Genomic DNA, 18,434 nt, shown 5'->3' on the forward strand with positions numbered 1-18,434 from the left:
CAGGTCTACAGTTAGTGCAGAGAGAGACTCAGCTTTTCTTTTCTTTTTCTTTGCATGCCTGTCTCAAAATGTTGAGCTAACTTCATGAATTCTCCTGTTTCAAATTACGGAATAATGTTAACAAGTGCAGCTGAGAGAATGTAGTAAATTAGAACTCTCTTCATTTGGGAGAAAGAAGATGGTTCTCTTTTCTCCACTGAATATGTGTGAATCCAAAGAGAAGGCTTTTTTCAAGTTATTGCATGGTTCAGGAAAAGAAGGAACAAGCAAAGAAACCAAAATCAGGTAAAAGTATGCATTTTCAACCGGACTTGTATTTTGAAAACATGATTGATGTTGAATATTCGCTAGCACTTATTTCTCAAATTTCTTCTTGAAAATGTAGTGACCACATAAAACAATTGAAATTTTTAACATTAGGTATTTTAACATTAGGTGTTAACAATGATTGAATTTAGAGAGTTTTATTAAAGTGCAGCAAGTTAGTCACACAGAACCAGCAAAATGGTACATCCAAATGCTTTGTAGAAGGTGTAATTAAAATAGTAGTGTATTTTGCTGTAAAGAAAAGTTTCAATTCATGTGTAGTCTGTTCATAATCTCCATGTGCCATGAACACTCTGAAGACCCTTCAATGCTGCACGCTTGATTTTTTTGGAGGTACAAAATTAAACATAATTTAAATTTTATATTCTACTACATCTTTTCTAGAAGAACCCTGACATAATATTTATTACAGTCTCAAATAGTTGACTTCCATGAAGGAAAGAGACATATTTCACTTAAGTTATCCTAATTCCTCCACAAACAATATTTACATGGAATCCATGAGTGTGTCTATGTGCATGTGTGAGAGGGGGCCGTACCGACTCCAGACTTTGCTGGGAATCAGAAGAGGAGATTTTTCAGTGTTGCTGAAACGAATTCCTTTTCTTCCCAGAGCTAAGGACAAGAGAAACAGGCTGAGTCTTCTGGTGCAGAAAGCAGAGTTCCACGCGGACTGCCACCTCAAGAGACTAGGGCACCTGAGCAGAGACGCAAGGTGAAGAACTCTATTTTTGGGGGGAGAGAGGAAATGAATTTGCTGGAAAACATGTGTACATTATAAATGTATCTAAGATATGTGTTGAATTCAAAACCCCATATCTCTTGTCAACTGAAATTTTGTTGAAGTTCCTGTTTTCATTTTTAAAAAACTGCAGCACGTTGTGGTTGGAGTTCCCAGGAAATTGCATTTTAAGAAAAAAAAATGTGAAAGATACTCTGAGTTTAACCTCTTCTATTTGTTGAAAAGAGTATTGACCTAATTTATTCTTATTTATGTTTGTGCCTCCTAACGTAATAGATGATTTAATTTTTCCTCAAAAAAAAAAAAGCAGACATCAATGAAATCGAAATAAAACTGGCCAACATTCCTGACATTTGTAAGGTGACTTCAACTTAGACTCTAGAACAATGGAGAATCCTTGTGCAGTGTAACTGAGAGGAGCAATAGTAGCACCTACGCTTGAACAGATTCATAAATGACACTGTGCGAATTCCATCTCAAAGCAATCTCTCTCTTGCACAGAGTTCCCCCAGAAGAAGCAAAGAAATGGGGTGAATCATTTGACCAGCTGCTTTCCCACAGAGGTTAGTAATGCTTTCACCAAACAATTCACACTTTAATGGAAAATTATGCAAAGTATGTATTCAGTTTTGCAAAATAAGCCACGATAAACATTTTGAATGGTTATGAATTTTGGGTGATTTTTGCTTCTGACCAACAGAGATAGCTACAGAATAGTCAACAAATGGGAAACATTTTAACAGCCTGTATTTACGAAGGATCATTCACTTCTGGGTGAAATGCTAGTCATTTGTACTGTAATAAATACTGTTTACATTTCTTACATTTTCTGATTTTTGAAGGAGGTACCAAGTCTTTTTAAATCAATGATTAATTTTTCTCATGGTATTTTTATTACTCTGTGTGCAAAAATTTAAGAGTAATTATTTTGCCAGATATTTAAGAAGCCTTTGTGAAAACACCTGGCTTTTCAAAAAATTTGACAAACATTTTGTTGTGCATTTCATATCAATTTCTTCTTGAAGTAGAGTTTTGTTGCAAAGATGAGAATCAGGCATATAATGAAGGTAGAGCTTTGTGCGTGAGATACTGGATAAAGACAAAACAGAATGCCTCTTTGACCCTGCAGGGTGGGAGGCAGGTGGCTGGATTCCTACTCTTTGCAATAAATAAATAAATAAATAAATGGAGCAGATGGACACATTTTTGTCTTTCTTAGTTCAATGATTTCTCTCCTGTAACTCACTTGGTAAGTCCAACTGTTTAGATGGTGGGCCTAAGCAATCACAAGGTTTGTTTTTCTCTACGCTGAGCAGCCAGAGCTCCTTGACAGTGCAATGCGGTATCATTACAGAAACACCACACACTCCCGCATCCGCATAGCTTTATTCACACTCAAACATTTCCTGTCTATTACGGAAACACCCACACACTCCAACAACCCACAGCTTCTGTCTACACCTCCAGTACTTTCTGTTCATTTCTGTATTTTTGTCTGAAACACAAACACTTCTCAGCTCATCCCTGCATCACTCCAAGATCACTCCTATTTATTCTATTGATTGTGCATGATCTTATCAGTGGGTTTTCATCTTCCCAAGAATTCTTTTGAAAAGAATGTTTCTTTTGCCAAAACAGCATATGGTGGTGCCTGTAATTCACCTCAAATATCACATTCCGTTCACTGAAGCGTGGAAGCATCTAACCTCCCCTCATTTTCTGTGTTTTCCCCACTACAAAATCAAAATGGTCTATGAGGTCCTGGGGACCTGTCAGGTTCTCCAGAATTTCTTGATGAAAATTCTGTGTCTACAGACTGTCTCTGGAAACTTTCCAGAGTGTAATTTTGATTCATGGAAAGGAAATACAGTAGAGGAATCAGGCCTAAAGTTAGGGAGGAACACAGCCACTGGAAAGTCGTGTAAGAAGACACTTTTGCTGACCGAAAATATAACTTATTAACCATTCATCCCTGTTTTACCTGTCATCACTCCCTATATTTACACATTTTTTTTTACTGCTTTTAAGTATAAAATAATTTACTTATTAAAACTTTTGCCAAATGTCAAGCCCATCCTAGGCTTATAGTCTATATTATTTTTAATGGGCACATAATAATATTATTACAAATGTATGAGATATGGTATCAGATTTGAATAAATTTGTATGGTGTGTTTTGGTCAAAATAGGGTAAATAATTTATTGATCATCTCCCAACTTTATCATTGTTTTGTTTTGAGAAGATTCAAAATGCTAGCTATTTTGAAAAATACAACATTGTTAATTCCAGCTACTCTACTGTGCTAGAGAACACCGGAGCAATTTCTTCCTCTTTAATGCAATTCTGTACTCAATGCCAGCTTCTCACTACCCCACTCTGCCCCAACCCTCTCAGCCTGCTAACCACCATACGACACTCAGGTTTTATGAAATCAGCTTTTTTGATGTATACATATAAATGGAGATTGTAACATTAGCCTTGGTGTGTCCAACTTATTTTACTTAGCATCATAAATTCTAGTTCTACCTATGCTGCTGCAAGTGACAAAGATTTCATTCCTTTTAGACCTGAATAATAGTCCATCTCTTTATCCATCGTCAATGGGCAACGAGGTTGATTCTATATATTTGCAAATTTGAATGTGTCATCTTCACTGCGTTACTACCAATACTGTATTCAAGGACAGACCTGTTACAGAACAGATTATTCAAAACTGATTTTTTAAAAATTTTCCCCACATATCCAGCATTTTAGCACATTATTATTCTTTAATTTCATCAATCACTGAGAGCTGAGGAAATAAAAAAGAAATGGAATTCAGTGTTATACAACCTGGTTGTTTTTAGGAAGAACTAGACGTTTTCCATTTGTCAGTTTTCAATCCCAACATGTCATCATCTGGAAAACAGTAAATGGTCGAATACCATGACTGAGCTTGTTGCTAGGGAAAAAACTACTCAGAGGCGTTTTGACATTTTGAGCTGCATTTCTCCTCTGCAGCATGAAGGATTGCACAATCTTAGTTAAGCTCCATAATCACTGTGGCTTTGTTTCCTCAGGGTAAGTGGAGATAATATTATTAGCATCAATAAAAATAGATTTCTATCAGGATTAAACGGGATGATGAATAATAAATATTTTAAAATTATGAAGTATTACTATAATAAAAATAATATCAAAAATTTTAGTAATCTTTTTGTGTTTCCAGTCTACTCCCAACTAAATGATAGTCAAAATTCCAATCAAAAGTAATACATAAAATAGATTTGTTACTTTATCTACAGCTACATAATAATTATATACTATGCTATCCATCAAAATGAAAAAAAAAGATTAGTAGGGTTATTAGTTGTACAAAAAATACTCACCTGGCATTTTATAATTAAGCCTCTGTGAAAGCAGACAGTGAGAATTGAGTAGATAATAGAATCTGTTATGCTATTTGTGGGAACAAAAAGAAGCTATACAACCAGTTTACTCCAGAGAAGATAATACACACAAAACATCAACATTTAACTCATTTGGACTTGTTGGACATTATTGTCATCTTTCATTACCATTGTTCTAAGTTGATACTGGATTCACAAAATTACATAAAATATTGTTTTATGTAAATTTAAAAGTTTAAGTAGTCTATTACAATGCTATATATGTAAGGATAGGTATCCTTATATATTTCTATATATAGAGAAGTATATATAAAGTATATATACATATGTATTTGTGTATATGTATATAGATATATATATATAGAGAGAGAGAGAGAGGCATATAAGGATATATAAAAGTACCCTTAGAGAAAGAATAAAAGGATTTGTGTGTGTGTGTGTGTGTGTGTGTGCACGCGCACACAAGTGTATGGCTCTCTATCTCCTATATCTACTTCCACAGAGAGATCTACTTACATCCATATACACAGACTCTTCCCCTCTCTGTAAAATTCCCCTCTATAAAATTTAATACAATCTACATTTGGCTAGATTGATCATATCAACTTTAGCTCTATAATAACAAAAGGTTCTCATATTCACTAACGGGGTCAGGAGAGAAAGCGACCATTCAAGCTGAGCATCAATGCAGGCTTGAGACATTTAGCAGAGACGTTTGTCTAGGAAATTAAAAACAAAGCAATTACTTATTGCAAAACTTCATTTGAAAGAGAGGGATAGTTAACCTTGATAGACAATAGACCAGTAGTTGTTGTTGGATCGCACAGAAACCAAAGAATACAGGAATGATTTAATAATAATAACTCAGCTATTGCATTCAAATTTTATTCATACAGTTTAACTCTTTTAAAAAATACAAAATTCCATTGAAGGTAAATTTAAGAAAGTTTGAATGCAGTGTGGACTCCAATTAATAATAACATAAGAATATTGGTTCATTAATTCTCTCAAATGTTTCATAGCCATTTAAGATTTAATAATAAGGAAATTTTATGTTGGGTAATACTGTGATAATGTTATCACCTCTGTAAATCTAAATTTATTCTAAAATATTTATTTTAAAATGAACTCAGATATGTTATACAGAAAATTTGCAGGGGAAAATGGACCTATTATAAATAAGAAAAAAATTGTGTGGCAATTGTGGTCAGATAATGGGTTACTATCAATTTAGTTGTAAACCTAAACAGAATTAAAACGTTTTCTAGATAACCACCTAAATATTACTTTCTCTGAAGGGAATCTGTACAATGGCACCTAGCAGTGAGCACAGAGTACACACACAAGGATTTGTGAGCTAGAGAACGGGTCTATTGGCAGGACTGTTCCTGCTAGTTTTTGCAGTCTTGTGTCTGAATTTCATGCAAGCTCATTTTCATCAACTGTTTCCAAAGAAGTGGCTGTCGCAACTGTCCTTTCACAATCCTTGTTATAGACCTGCTTGCCTCAGCCCATGTTTTCCATATTCCTCAGCTATATGGACTTCCTTAGAGCACATCAGGAGTAACAGTCTTGTCATTTTAAACAAGATAAAACTTGTTCCAAACCATTTGTGCTCCCTTGCCATGACAATTTAATCCTTTGTCAAATAGGAAAAATAAATTCATCTGTGCCAACAAAGGTCATATACCCAATGTGCCAAGTATCTTAGCAAAATCTCTACTTTAATTGGCCTTATACCACTCAAATATATAGCACAATCCTTAAACATGTACTAGGTGTTTCATAAATAATTAAAAGTTAGACAAAGTTTCTCTAATGAGCAATGTCAGTCATTGGGATAAGGATGATTCTTTTGAGCTGTTTGTGCAAAACATTTTATTATAAATTGACATCTATTAATAATATGAGTAATAGACAATATTTCTGACATCAAGCTAACTTGGGACTAATTTGAATGTTTGCCAACCCAGGAACATTTGTGAAATATGAATACAATAAATTAAAATAACAAATTTTATCACATTACTATGGTCCATCCATATGCAAATATTCATAAAACAAAAGATGGTTTCCTCTTTCCAAGCCAGATCTGACATGAACCAAACTGTTTTCTCAGTACAATACCAAAAAAAAAAAAAAAATTATTTTGTCCACCTTTCTAATTCTTACTTAAACGACAGCAGAGCAACAACTGCTGGACAACCCGCAATGCCTTGTCTCCTATGCGGGGGAGAGCCAGGTCCTAGAAGGCAGTCAGTGCAGCAGCATCCACTAGCATGCTTCTGACATCAGCAGAGGACACACTCCCTGTGCTGGTATTTCTTAACTAGGATTATTCACCAATATCCTCACCAGCACCTTGTCTTGATTTGCACGATTCACTAGCATCTACCCAGCTCGCTATTCTCAGGAACCAGCTTAAAACCAGAAAGTAGAAATGAAAAATTCTGAAATTCTGCTAGAAATATAAATAACTTGAGAGTTCTGCAGATTGGAGACAAATTGAGAACGTACATTTGGAATCCAAAAAAATGAAAATAAATACTAATCAGGAGAGTGATGGGCGACAAATGTTTTTTTTTTTTTTTTTCAAATTGAAAGAGGCAGGAAGTATGAATGCTAGGCAACTCTTATCTTTCCACTGCCCTAACCGTTCATCAGGGTTCAAGTCCTTCATAATTCTTTTTAGCCACTACGGTTCAGGGCTGAAGCTAACAGCCTGAAGTTTGATTCAAGATAGCTGACACATAGATTAGTGGGGATTTGGTGGCAGTTTTGCTTTTAGAAACTTCAACAATGTCCACCCATACTGCAAAATCTATTTAAATGTCAATTTAAATTTAGAGATTCTGGCACAATGGCTCAGCTGGCTGACTCTTCATCTTGCAAACACTGAGATTTTTATATGGGCATTGGTTTGTATCCTGGCTGCCCCACTTCTAATCCAGCTCTTTGCCTGTATCTTGGGAAGGCAGGAGAGGATGACCCAAAGCTTTAAGATGCTGTACCCACATAGGAGATCTGGAACAGGCTCATGATTCCTGGGTTCAGTTCAGCTCAGCTAAGGCCATTGCAGCCATCTGGGGAGTGAACCTGTGAATGGAGGATCTTCTTCTTTGCCTCTCCTTGTCTCTGTGAATCTGCCTTTCCTGTAAAAGTGAAAGAATCTTTGTATTTCAATTTAGGAATTGAAGAGAACTTTACCTAGTTTCCTTATTTCATTTTAGGATCACTTTAGAAGACAGCAGAGGGGGAAAATGCAAGTAAAAATAGGGGTTCATCTCTAAAACCCATTTCAAGTTACGTATAGAATGGAAAAAGAAGAAATGTCCAGCCTGTTGCCAAACAGGAGCCGAACGACGCTTGTCCGGCCCTTCCACAGTCATCAGTCTAAAGCTCCAGTCCCACTCAAAGTCTTAGGAAGATGGTGCAATTTAGTTTTTAAAAACTAGAGGAATGTGCTCTTACACAATAACAAAATCTACCTTAGGACAAATCTGAGCACTGAAGTACAGGTGATAAAACATATTACGGGCAGGAATGTCATGAGAAACAATACATTTCTTTGGCGTATTAATAAGACTGCATACAACATAAAACATCATTGCATGACTGAACAAGTTTATATGTAGAAGAAATAAATGGTGGCATATAAAGCATACTTTGAGTATCGTGCAAGTTTCCTATTGGCTGTGGTAACTACTATTATAACTTCATTGAGTAGAAAAACTCAGGCTAACTAATTTACACTGAGGGAGGTCAGAAGTCCGGTTAGAGCATCGCGGGCATAAAATGAAGGTGTCAGCTGGCTGTGTGTCCTCTTCCGATGGTCCAAGGGAGAATCCCTTTCCTACCCCCTTGGTTTATTGGAGAAGTAGGTTCTAAGTTTGACCAAGGTTACTGTTCTCTAGGTGGCTGTAACCTAGGAGCCACTCCAGCCTTCTAGGATCCACTGCCTCTCTTGAATTATGCTTGTATTTCATCTCCTGCATGCTAGATCCACCCTCTGCCTTCACCTGTCACTCTCAAGGACAGGTGTGATGATCATAGTCCCTGAGGCACAATCTCTTTGCATCATCTCTTCCTCCAGGTGAAATAAATTCACAGGTTCTGAGAGCTCATGCAAGCTTCTCTTTGGGGGCCATAATTCTGCCCAGGGGAAATATTGACTTCCTGATAAAAAATACACTCCCTCAACTTTGTTTTTAAAAAGTGAGATAAGGGCAATTGCATTTATCTGAAACTGGGTTCCCTCATCTATGGAAATGAATATTGAACACATTCCAGACATCTGTGGAGAAAGCTAGACAAGGCAAAGCACACAGGCAACACTTGCTCTTAAAACCTCAAATGTGACCTGGTGACGACTGCCATCATTCCAACAGTACAGGTCCTAATCTCTTGTTACATGTTACACAAACTTTTCTTATCAGAAACAGTCATTGAGGATCCCTTCTAGAGAGCAGTGAATGAAGGAACTACCGGTATGTAAGTGAAAATGAGGTAAAGAAAGCTGTCACGTTTCTGTCTCACATTTTAAACACAATGCCACAATGCCGGTTGCTTCTAAATTGCTTAGGATCTATGCATATAGGTTATGGGGGTACTAGGGTTTAATTGATATATTGATCTTTATTTTGAAAAGGTATATGAGAAATATAACACATTTCAGATTTTGAGTTTAGGTTTATCCTACCCTCACAGATTGAGATGGAAAAAAATACTCACTACTTTTCTGTTTTCTGAAAGAAATTTTGTCAATTTAGAATATATTTTTCAATGGCCCGATGCAACTCATTAAATCTGGGCCCAAAAATTTTGATGGGGAGATATCTTACTACCAAATATATTTACTAACTGAATTAGAACTATCAATTTGCCATTTCTTCTATGCCAGTTAAATTTATTTTTTAAACAATCTCCCAGTCACTGTAAATTATTGTTATTGGCATAAAGTCGATCAAACAGTAGCCCCCTGTCTTTACAGGAGGTATAGCATCTGCAGTGACAGGCTGGGATGTCAGTGTGGAATGTTCTTGCTAAGGTTGCTATTTTACTCACATTTTTAAAAAAAGCAACTTTGACACTTTCTCTTTTTACTTTCCTTTCTATTCTGTGGAAATTTTTCCTGGCTTTATTATGTTTCTCCTTTCCTTACTGTGGATTCTGTTTGTTCTTCTTTTTTTTAAATACATACATGCATATATTTTAAAGTAAAAAAAAACAAGGTTTTTTTTTTTACAGTAAACACAGATTTGTGTATCTGTATTTTAAAACTTTAAATAGTACATTTTTTTTGAAATTTCCCTTTAATCATTGTTTGAGCTGTGAATCACTCATTTAGATGTGATGCCATCTCACAATAATTCTATCACATTTTCTGTTCCTATGTGAGTCTTTCTTGGACCTAGGACTCCTTTGTGTACTGTTTTATTTCCAAACAGTTTAGACCTTTATGGTTATGTTGTCAGTGCAAATATTTAATGCAAGCTCCTTCTGCAAGACAGACACACTACGTAGGACACAAATCTGGCTTGACTACTTCCATTCATCTTAAAAATATTCGTTGCAAAGGAAAAGATTTTTAGAGTGTTTCATAGTAGGGAATTGGGTCTACTTAGTTTATATTGCTCTGTAAGTTTTATATGCTGTCATTTTATCCAATTTGTCAGTTAATAAGTGAGACAAATTAAACTACCGATTAGAATTTTGAATGTTTCACTGTTTGCTCCGTGTATTTGGGAGCTCTGGACCATGACTCTGTATTTGGTGTTAGTATGTCCTAGTAAGGATGACAACTTATTCTCAAATGGGATTATCCTCTGGTTTGATGTTTTGAAGTCAAATTTATATTCCTTATTTTTATTTTTGTATTGTGCATCATTTTCATGTATTTTCTTCACCTCCCTCATGTTTTCCATTTAACACTTCCCTTGCAACTCACTGCTTAACCCAGACTGGAAACCTCTGAATTTTAATTTATAGTCCAAATAAACACAATGTCATCATTAATATAGAAAGGTTTTTATTTAACATCTTACCAGTTTATTTTGTAAGCTTTATGGAATTTATAGCCAGAAGACAAACCTACTTCCTGTCACTGAGTGAGGTTGCTCTCATCACAGCTGAATAGCACTATTTCCTTCTAGTGATGATACAGGTGAATATCTGAGTTAGGACTTTGTTTACCGCCTTTAAAAATGTTGATCCCATGTACATGGATCAATGTCTGAGAACATAGCCAGAATGCAAGAGATATTTTTTTCAATAAATGAATGACCTGTTCAATGGAAAATTCTCTGTGCTGAAAGTTGTTCAATGGGAAATTCAGTGTGCTGGGGCCCCAGCACAATGCGACCGACGGGATCCCATATGTGTGCCAGTGTGTGTCCTCGCTGCTCCATTTCCCACCCTGCTCCCTGCTTGTGGCCTGGGAAAGCAGTAGAGGATGGCCCAAAGCCTTGGGACCCTGCACCAGTGTGGGAGACCCAGAAAAGGCTCCTGGCTCAACTCCAGCCATTGCACCCAGTTGGAGGAGTGAACCGGACGATGGAAGATATTTCTTACTGTCTCTCCTTCTTCCTGTAAATCTGACTTTCCAATAACAATAAATAAATCTTTTAAAAGAAGAGAAATTCAGGGTGCTAACAAACATATTTAATAATAAAATTGACCAAAGACAGAGATACAACATGGGATTAGGGCACTGAGTGAAACCAAAGAGAGATCAGCGTCCCTCCTGAAAAGTATGTCTGAAGCCACATGGGCTGAGACCCAACTATGCAGATTCTCGAATTTGATGCCATCTTGTTAGCATTCCAGGAAGGACCGATTCAGTAGAAAGTTCGCACTCAGGAGACTAAGTTCCAGCTGGATAATATAGATTCATAAATAAAGCAGTCATTGAGAGCCATTTCTCTACTTTCCAAATCATATCAAAATCTTGCTTTCCAGCATGGCAATAGGACACTAACTAAATAATTTAATGGCTCAGATTAAGAAAAGGATTAACATCTTAAATGGGCAGGCATATTTTAATTACAAATATTTTTCATGCTTCAAATAGGGAAAAATGGCTTTCATGTTAGTGCTTACTGCGTGTATTAATTAATTACTCTAATAAATAGTATAGACTGTTATTTTGTTTCAAATGCAAAAATATTCATTTTGTGTTGCTAATGAGTGTTTTATTTTAAATTTTGGTTTAAATACTTTAGTGTTTCTTTTAGAAAATATTACTTGAGTTATTTCTTTATGCTAAAGAGGACATGCTGGCAGCCAAAACTTAGGCAAGGGTTCCTACCCCATACATCACACCACGCTGTAGGAGAAATGACAGGCATGGGCCACACAGAATTCGGTGTGCTAGCCAGTTTCCTGAGGCTTCAGAAGGGTATGCTACAACTTCCAGAGGGATTTGTGAAGCCTTCTCAGCCAAGATGATCTCTAATTTCCAAATAGATTTTTTAAATAGACTATGAAACTGGGTCGTTGAAATTAAAGAGGAAGGAAGGTAAGCCTAGAACCAGAGAGAGCAGCCATGGAGGAAGTTCTTAAAACAATCAACATTAGGTTATCCAGATTTGAAGAGTAACCACCAATAGCATAAAAAACAAATTTAGGGCATATCAAAGAGGAAAAAGAGGCAATATTTGATAAACTAACATTGTGTGAGATTAGAGGGAAATCGGATTTTCCTGAATGTAAATGGCAAACTTCTGCTTGAAATCCTTGCGTGGACACAGCATTTCATTGGTCAACACAGGCAAGGGAGTCATTGGGTGAAAATCACAGATGTGACTGTGATGTAACTGCTGTAGAAGGAACACAGAAGGAGAGTTACTGCATGGTAGCCGGTGAGTACTTGTAGTTCAGCATAGTGCCAGGCAGTGAACTCTGAGTTCATCAGTGTGCTGACTATAGGTGAGCACCGATACTGCTTTCCAGGAAATGGAATAGAAGGATGAAAAAGAATAAATTGAGAAGAATCCAGAGAAGCAACAATCACAGGTGTAAGAAGAAACCTATAGCAGCAGGTTCCATACAAGGGAATTGTAGACCTGTCTCCATCAAGCCCGATGTTGCACAGAGATGCACTAGCCTATGGACTGAAACAAAATATTCACTGAATATGACATTAAACCAGTTTGGAAAAACTAATTTAAGTCAAGTGTAGAATAGCAATCCCATTTCAGTGTTTTGGGAAGCAAATGAGGCAGAGGGGATTAACAGACCAAGTGCAAGAAACTTAAAGAGCTTACATTTTTAAGGGGAAAATATAACTCAGTAACTAGAAGAATTCTTGAAATCAAGAGATTTTTCTTATAATAGTTTTATGTCTGATATTAAAATTAATTTTTGAAATGATAGCTTATTTAAAAAAACATTATTAAGCCTTTCCAACATTGTTTTAATGCCTTTTGTATAATCTTCAAGTGCCAACAACATGACTAAAGGATAGCACAATACAATGGCCAAGGATTTTCAGGGAAAAGTGAACAGAAGGTATTAGGAGATGAGATGATGAAAGGGAATTGCAAAGAAGAATTTCAAGGACAGAGTCCTGGGGAACAGACCAAATGAAAACAGCACACAGAGGGGACCAAGCACGTGAACCAGGAGACAGCAAATCCCAGAACCCTACTTTGAGAAGGCTTCCTCTAAGGAGGTGGTCATTACGGTCATGCTGCCGAGTGAAAATCCCAATGGACTCACGAGATTTCTCTGTGTAATAACTTCAAAAACAACGGGCCTTAACTAGAGGGCGAGAGCAACACTAATCATGTAAATTCAACTTGAAAGCAGCTTTTCTGAGGAAGTTTATCTGAAATATCCATTCAGAACATATTGCCCCTGCACTCGCTGCTTCTACATTGTAACTACCACTGGGCCAGACAATTTCACTAACTGGGATTTATTCCAGAAAAAGAAGAATGGGTTTACATTAAAGACAGTATCTAGATTTTTATAGCAGCTTTATTTGTAGCAACAAAATAGCGGTCATAGGAACAACAACCAGGAGCCCTAAGCAGTCCGCAGAAACAGAACAGTAAACTTCCTCTGGGACTAGGGAGAGGAGCTTTCTCAGGTCCTTGCTTTGTTCCAACTTTGGCTTCCCACCGTCTCTTGCAATGACCATCAGGGTCGCTCCAGAACCCCCTAAAAACAAACAAACAAAAAACTAGAATAGATAGAGAACAATAAGAAAAGCTTAGAATCAGACAGGAAACAGCGTGGATTCACATATACCTTACTAGGTAGGACACAAAACATTAGTTACTCCTCACTAGGGTATTGAGGATTTCTCTGCACACCCCTCCTAAAACTGTTCTGCACTTAAACTGTTGACATATGCCTTGTTAGAGTTATAAACCATTTAGACCACCCTAAAACAGCCAGGTTCAGCAAAATTATACTTCAACACTATAAATGGCTAAATACTAAAACGAAAATAGACACAAGTCAGCTGAATAGTACCCGATAGCCATTTAAAGGTGTATAGAAGCCAGTTGTATGTAAACTAAAATTGAAATGTCAATGAAGTAGTCATAGGATGTGGTTAAAAACTTGCATTTTTTAAAACATATTGGTTACTCAATCCCATGTCAATAATTACACAATGTTGTAAATTGTTGTTAATGTTATTTGGGGGCTTTTAAATGATCAGGATGATATTCTGCCAGATCTGCCTTCAGATCAGAGATGGTCTACCCAAGAAACTGATGAAATTTCTAGAAATTTCTCTAGACAATGAGATGCTGGACTCTATGCTTGGTATATGCTTGCAATGAAAGAATCTTGACTGAATTTGAACTACAATACTGCAACAAGGTGGAGGAATCCACTATGGGGGGAGGGCACGGGGAGGGGATGGGGGAATCCCAGAGCCTATGAAACTGTGTCACATAATGCAATGTAATTAATAAAAAAATAGCATAGAAATAATCCATGCTTTTCAATGGGTGAAAGGTTAAACAAACCATCATGTATGCATGTCATGGAATACAACACACTGATCAAAGGAAACAGACGATTGAACACATATCAGCTTTAAATCATCTCCAGGGAATTAAGATGCATAAAAACAGCCAGCCCACACAAAACATTTGTACTTATGTATGCAAAATTCTTGAATTGACAAAATTATGTTAGTACAAGATGGGTTCATGCTTCCTTTGAGTTAAGGGGGGCTTGGGCATGGGAGAGACCTGAGTGCAATGAAAGATGAAGGGCACAGCGAACTGCACTTGTAAGGCTTGCATCCATTACTGTCAATAAACTGACATTTTACTGTCGATTCTCAATGCTAACATTGATGGAAACTGAATAAAGAATAGGTAGGATCTCTCTATGATGTCAACAAAATAAACATGTAGGTCTATATTTATACCAAAATATATAAATTTAATTTTAAGTACACCTACAAACCAAACAAAAAAATGACAAAAGCATTATTTTTTAAAGCACCCAGTTTTAAGTCACATTGCGATAGTATTGAAACCGAGATATACCAGTCATGTTAGCTTTAAATGTTGCAGCTTAAATATATGATAAAAATCACACCATCAGCATCCCCTCTTAACACTTATGTGATTTAGGGCAAGAGTTTCCTAAATGAAGGGTCCCTATAATATGTCTACATGTTTATGAGTTATAGATCAAGTTACAATGTGTACACAAATTTATTATACTATTTTGGATGGCAGATTGTGGAAAGGGGTGCCCTATAAAACCTAGAAACATAATCTTTGGACAGGGAATTCTGGGATCCTGATTAAAGAAGCATGGTCCAGAAATGGGTGGAATGTAACCTGAGTTGCACAGCCTCTTGGCCATATGGAATAAGTCCTCACATCCTGGGAGGGCATGGGGAAAAAAAAGAGTTGTAAAATGATGTCCATAGCAGAAATTCCATTTAGTTTCAGGACCCAGGATGAGGGTCTAAGTATGTCAATGGCAACAGTATTTACTGCTTATGGTTGTGTCAGCTGTGCAAAGTCCCACCTGTCTACTCTGTGTGAAGTGTGTTGCTGTGTGTTTTAGAGAACAGACAAAGTTTTTCTGGTACATTTCATAGTTATAGACTATTTTCCCAGTACTAATATGGTATATCTAAAATACATCATTTCTCTTTTTTGTAGATGGATTAGAAGCTTTCACCAGATTTCTTAAAAATGAATTCAGTGAAGAAAACATTGAATTTTGGATAGCTTGTGAAGATTTCAAAAAAATCAAGGATCCTCAACAAATCGCTCTTACAGCAAAAGCCATATTTGAGAAATTTATTCAGAATGATGCTCCACAAGAGGTACAAGTGAAGGCGATTGCAAACGTTTACAATGAGGGACCCAGGTTCTGCAGAAAGCTCAGGATCCAGCTGAAGCAACTACGGCTATATGCACTTCTTCATACACACAGGACACTGTATGATACTAACAAAATGAAGTTTAATTGAAGTCAGTTATTTTCATGCCAAACTAAGGCTGAATGCAAATAGTTGCAATTAATTATGTGTACACATTAACTATCTTATCATCACCAACCTTTAAGGAAGCCAAAACTTCTTGAAATAATGTTTTTTAAGTGACAAATATGAGAAATCTAAACATCTGTCTCATGTTTCATTTTAATATCACCTCATCTGTCTACACAATATTTTGTTTATCCATGTGACGGATTATTCTCTACAATCAGCTGAAAAAATATCTCATATCAGACAAATGAAGAAAACCTTGTCTGATCAGGTTGCAAGTGGAAAAAAACAGTTTCCTACAAATTCAATCGGAATCAGTTATGCAATCAATAAAATGATACAAAACTAGCAAATATTGCTCGAGAGCACATGAATATAAATTAAACAGTTTCTATGTTCCCGTTAGGTGTTTCTTGACTAGAACCTCTTCATAGAGTTGACAGAGCTGACTGTCATCATGGGCAGTTGAGTTTATCTAAAGATAGTACTGTCCGGGAGCTATTCTCATATTTGATCTTAGCCAAAGGGCCGAGAAGGGATAGGAGGTAGCATTCTCTTTTTAGATATTGTTCCACAAGCAATGAAGACTATAGTTCTTGCTTAACAATCTTTAATGTCTTATATTTCTATTCTGTCTTCCCCAAAACCGATTATTTTCATAGGTAAAGAAACAAAGAGACTCAGGCAGTTGTGTGTTATCACCCACAAGGGAAAAGTAAAAGCCCCTCCCTGAAAACCGATGACCAACAGAGCTGGCTCTGTCAGCAGCAGTGGGATAAGATATTGCAAAAAGTTATATCATTAGAACACACACACACACACACACACACCTCTAGCAATGAATGAAAGCATTGCAGCATTGCATAGTACTGAGCAAAACAGAAGCCCCTTATGCAAATACCAAATATTGTCTGAGCTCACTCTTTGTCATTCCTGAAGATATTTCAGCTATGGGATTTGCATTCCTCTACTTTGAAAATAAGTGAATTAACCAAATTACCTTTAGGAGATCTAGCACTGCAATACGCCATCATTGTAAATTAGCAGAGAGTGAGAGAGAAGGCCGGATGAAATGCAGTCCGTAGCAAATCCCGAGATCGCTGGACGATAGCAGGAAAGGATCCTCATCAACCAAATACAACAATGTCCACTGCAAAATTGCATCTGTCATGTACTGTTAAGTTGGCAGACTGAATATTAACAAAACTTTTCTCCTGTCTAACCAGGTTAACCTTGATTTTCACACCAAAGAAGGCATTTCCCAGAGCATCGTCCAGCCCACCCTCCACAGTTTTGATGCTGCACAGAGTAGAGTGTATCAGCTCATGGAACAAGACAGTTACACACGATTTTTGAAATCTGACATCTATTTAAGCTTGCTAGAAGGAAGACCTCGGAGACCAACAAATCTTAGAAGACGATCACGCTCGTTTACATGCAGCGAATTTCAAAACGTAAAATCAGATGTTGACATTTGGTTATAAAGAAAATTGAGTTTGCTATTTTGGTGACAAACTTGTATGCATCTGTTTCAAAGATGTAACCTGTTTGTGCTAAGAAATGATTGCATCTAAGATAAGAGACAGGATTTAAAAATGTACATCAAAACTTTAATATTAACCAACTGCAGTCATCCAATATTTTCTGCATAATTCATTTGATGTCATTCCATTCATAATCAGAAAAAAATATTTCTTATCTAAAAGGCTGTAAAGAATAATAATGTTTTATAAAGTTGCAAAGTTAAGTAGAGACTAAGCATTCACGAAACTACAAAATTTTATCATATTTCAAGGCAAACAACATAATTCTTAGCTACCCATATATTCAGGCTTCATACTCCAAAATGATGCACGCCAATTTTTTTTCTTCCTTTTGGTTAGTAATCCTGTATCAAAAATTCCAACTTATCACTTCAAGTTAGAAGTCAGCAAGGAGAACTATAGTATAAAGAAACTGCAAGTTAAGGGCCAACACTGTGGCACTGTGGCTTGATGCACTGACGTAGCATCATGTATGAGCTTTGCTTTAAATCCTGTTTGCATATTTCTGATCCAGCTCCCTGCTAAGCCTGGAAAAAGCAGTCAGTTATGGCCCAAGTGTAGGGTTGTCCATCTGACAGACACATCTGGGAGAACTGGGTTGAATTCCAGTCTCCTGGTTTCAGCCCAGCACGGCCCCAGCCTTTGTGGAATGAACTGCCAGATATTTCTGACATTCAAACAAATAAATATATCATCTTATTTTCAGAAAACTTTAACAATTTATGTTTAACTTTCAGGTCAAACATAACGTAGGTTAGTCTCAACTTTGGGCTAATGGCCAAGCGTGGACTTGCCCAGTTACATGGCCAGAAAAATGTGACATCGTGTAAACTGCCAGGATCACAATGTCCCTGTTCAAACAGTAGACAGCCAATGGTTAGAATGGTGATTAGATGAGTCTCCTCCAGGAGTAATTAGGTCTCACGTTCAGAATTCCAGACTTGGATTAAAAAAG

The 18,434-nt window shown here is 36.7% G+C and overlaps 1 protein-coding gene across 1 annotated transcript; it reads left to right on the top strand.

The window, feature by feature from the left end:
• The first annotated feature begins 11 nt into the window (after positions 1 to 11).
• On the top strand, positions 12 to 18,034 carry LOC121166659 (regulator of G-protein signaling 18-like). The gene is made up of 5 exons (XM_040995886.1): positions 12 to 285; positions 941 to 1,042; positions 1,571 to 1,632; positions 15,604 to 15,770; positions 17,162 to 18,034. The coding sequence occupies exons 1-5, from the start codon at positions 179 to 181 to the stop codon at positions 17,417 to 17,419; spliced, it is 696 nt and encodes a 231-aa protein (XP_040851820.1). The 5' UTR covers positions 12 to 178; the 3' UTR covers positions 17,420 to 18,034.
• Positions 18,035 to 18,434: the final 400 nt, after the last annotated feature.

This window comes from Ochotona curzoniae, unplaced genomic scaffold (genome assembly GCF_017591425.1).
Source record: "Ochotona curzoniae isolate NIBS_2020 unplaced genomic scaffold, NIBS_Ocur_1.0 patch195, whole genome shotgun sequence".
Lineage (NCBI taxonomy): Eukaryota > Metazoa > Chordata > Mammalia > Lagomorpha > Ochotonidae > Ochotona > Ochotona curzoniae.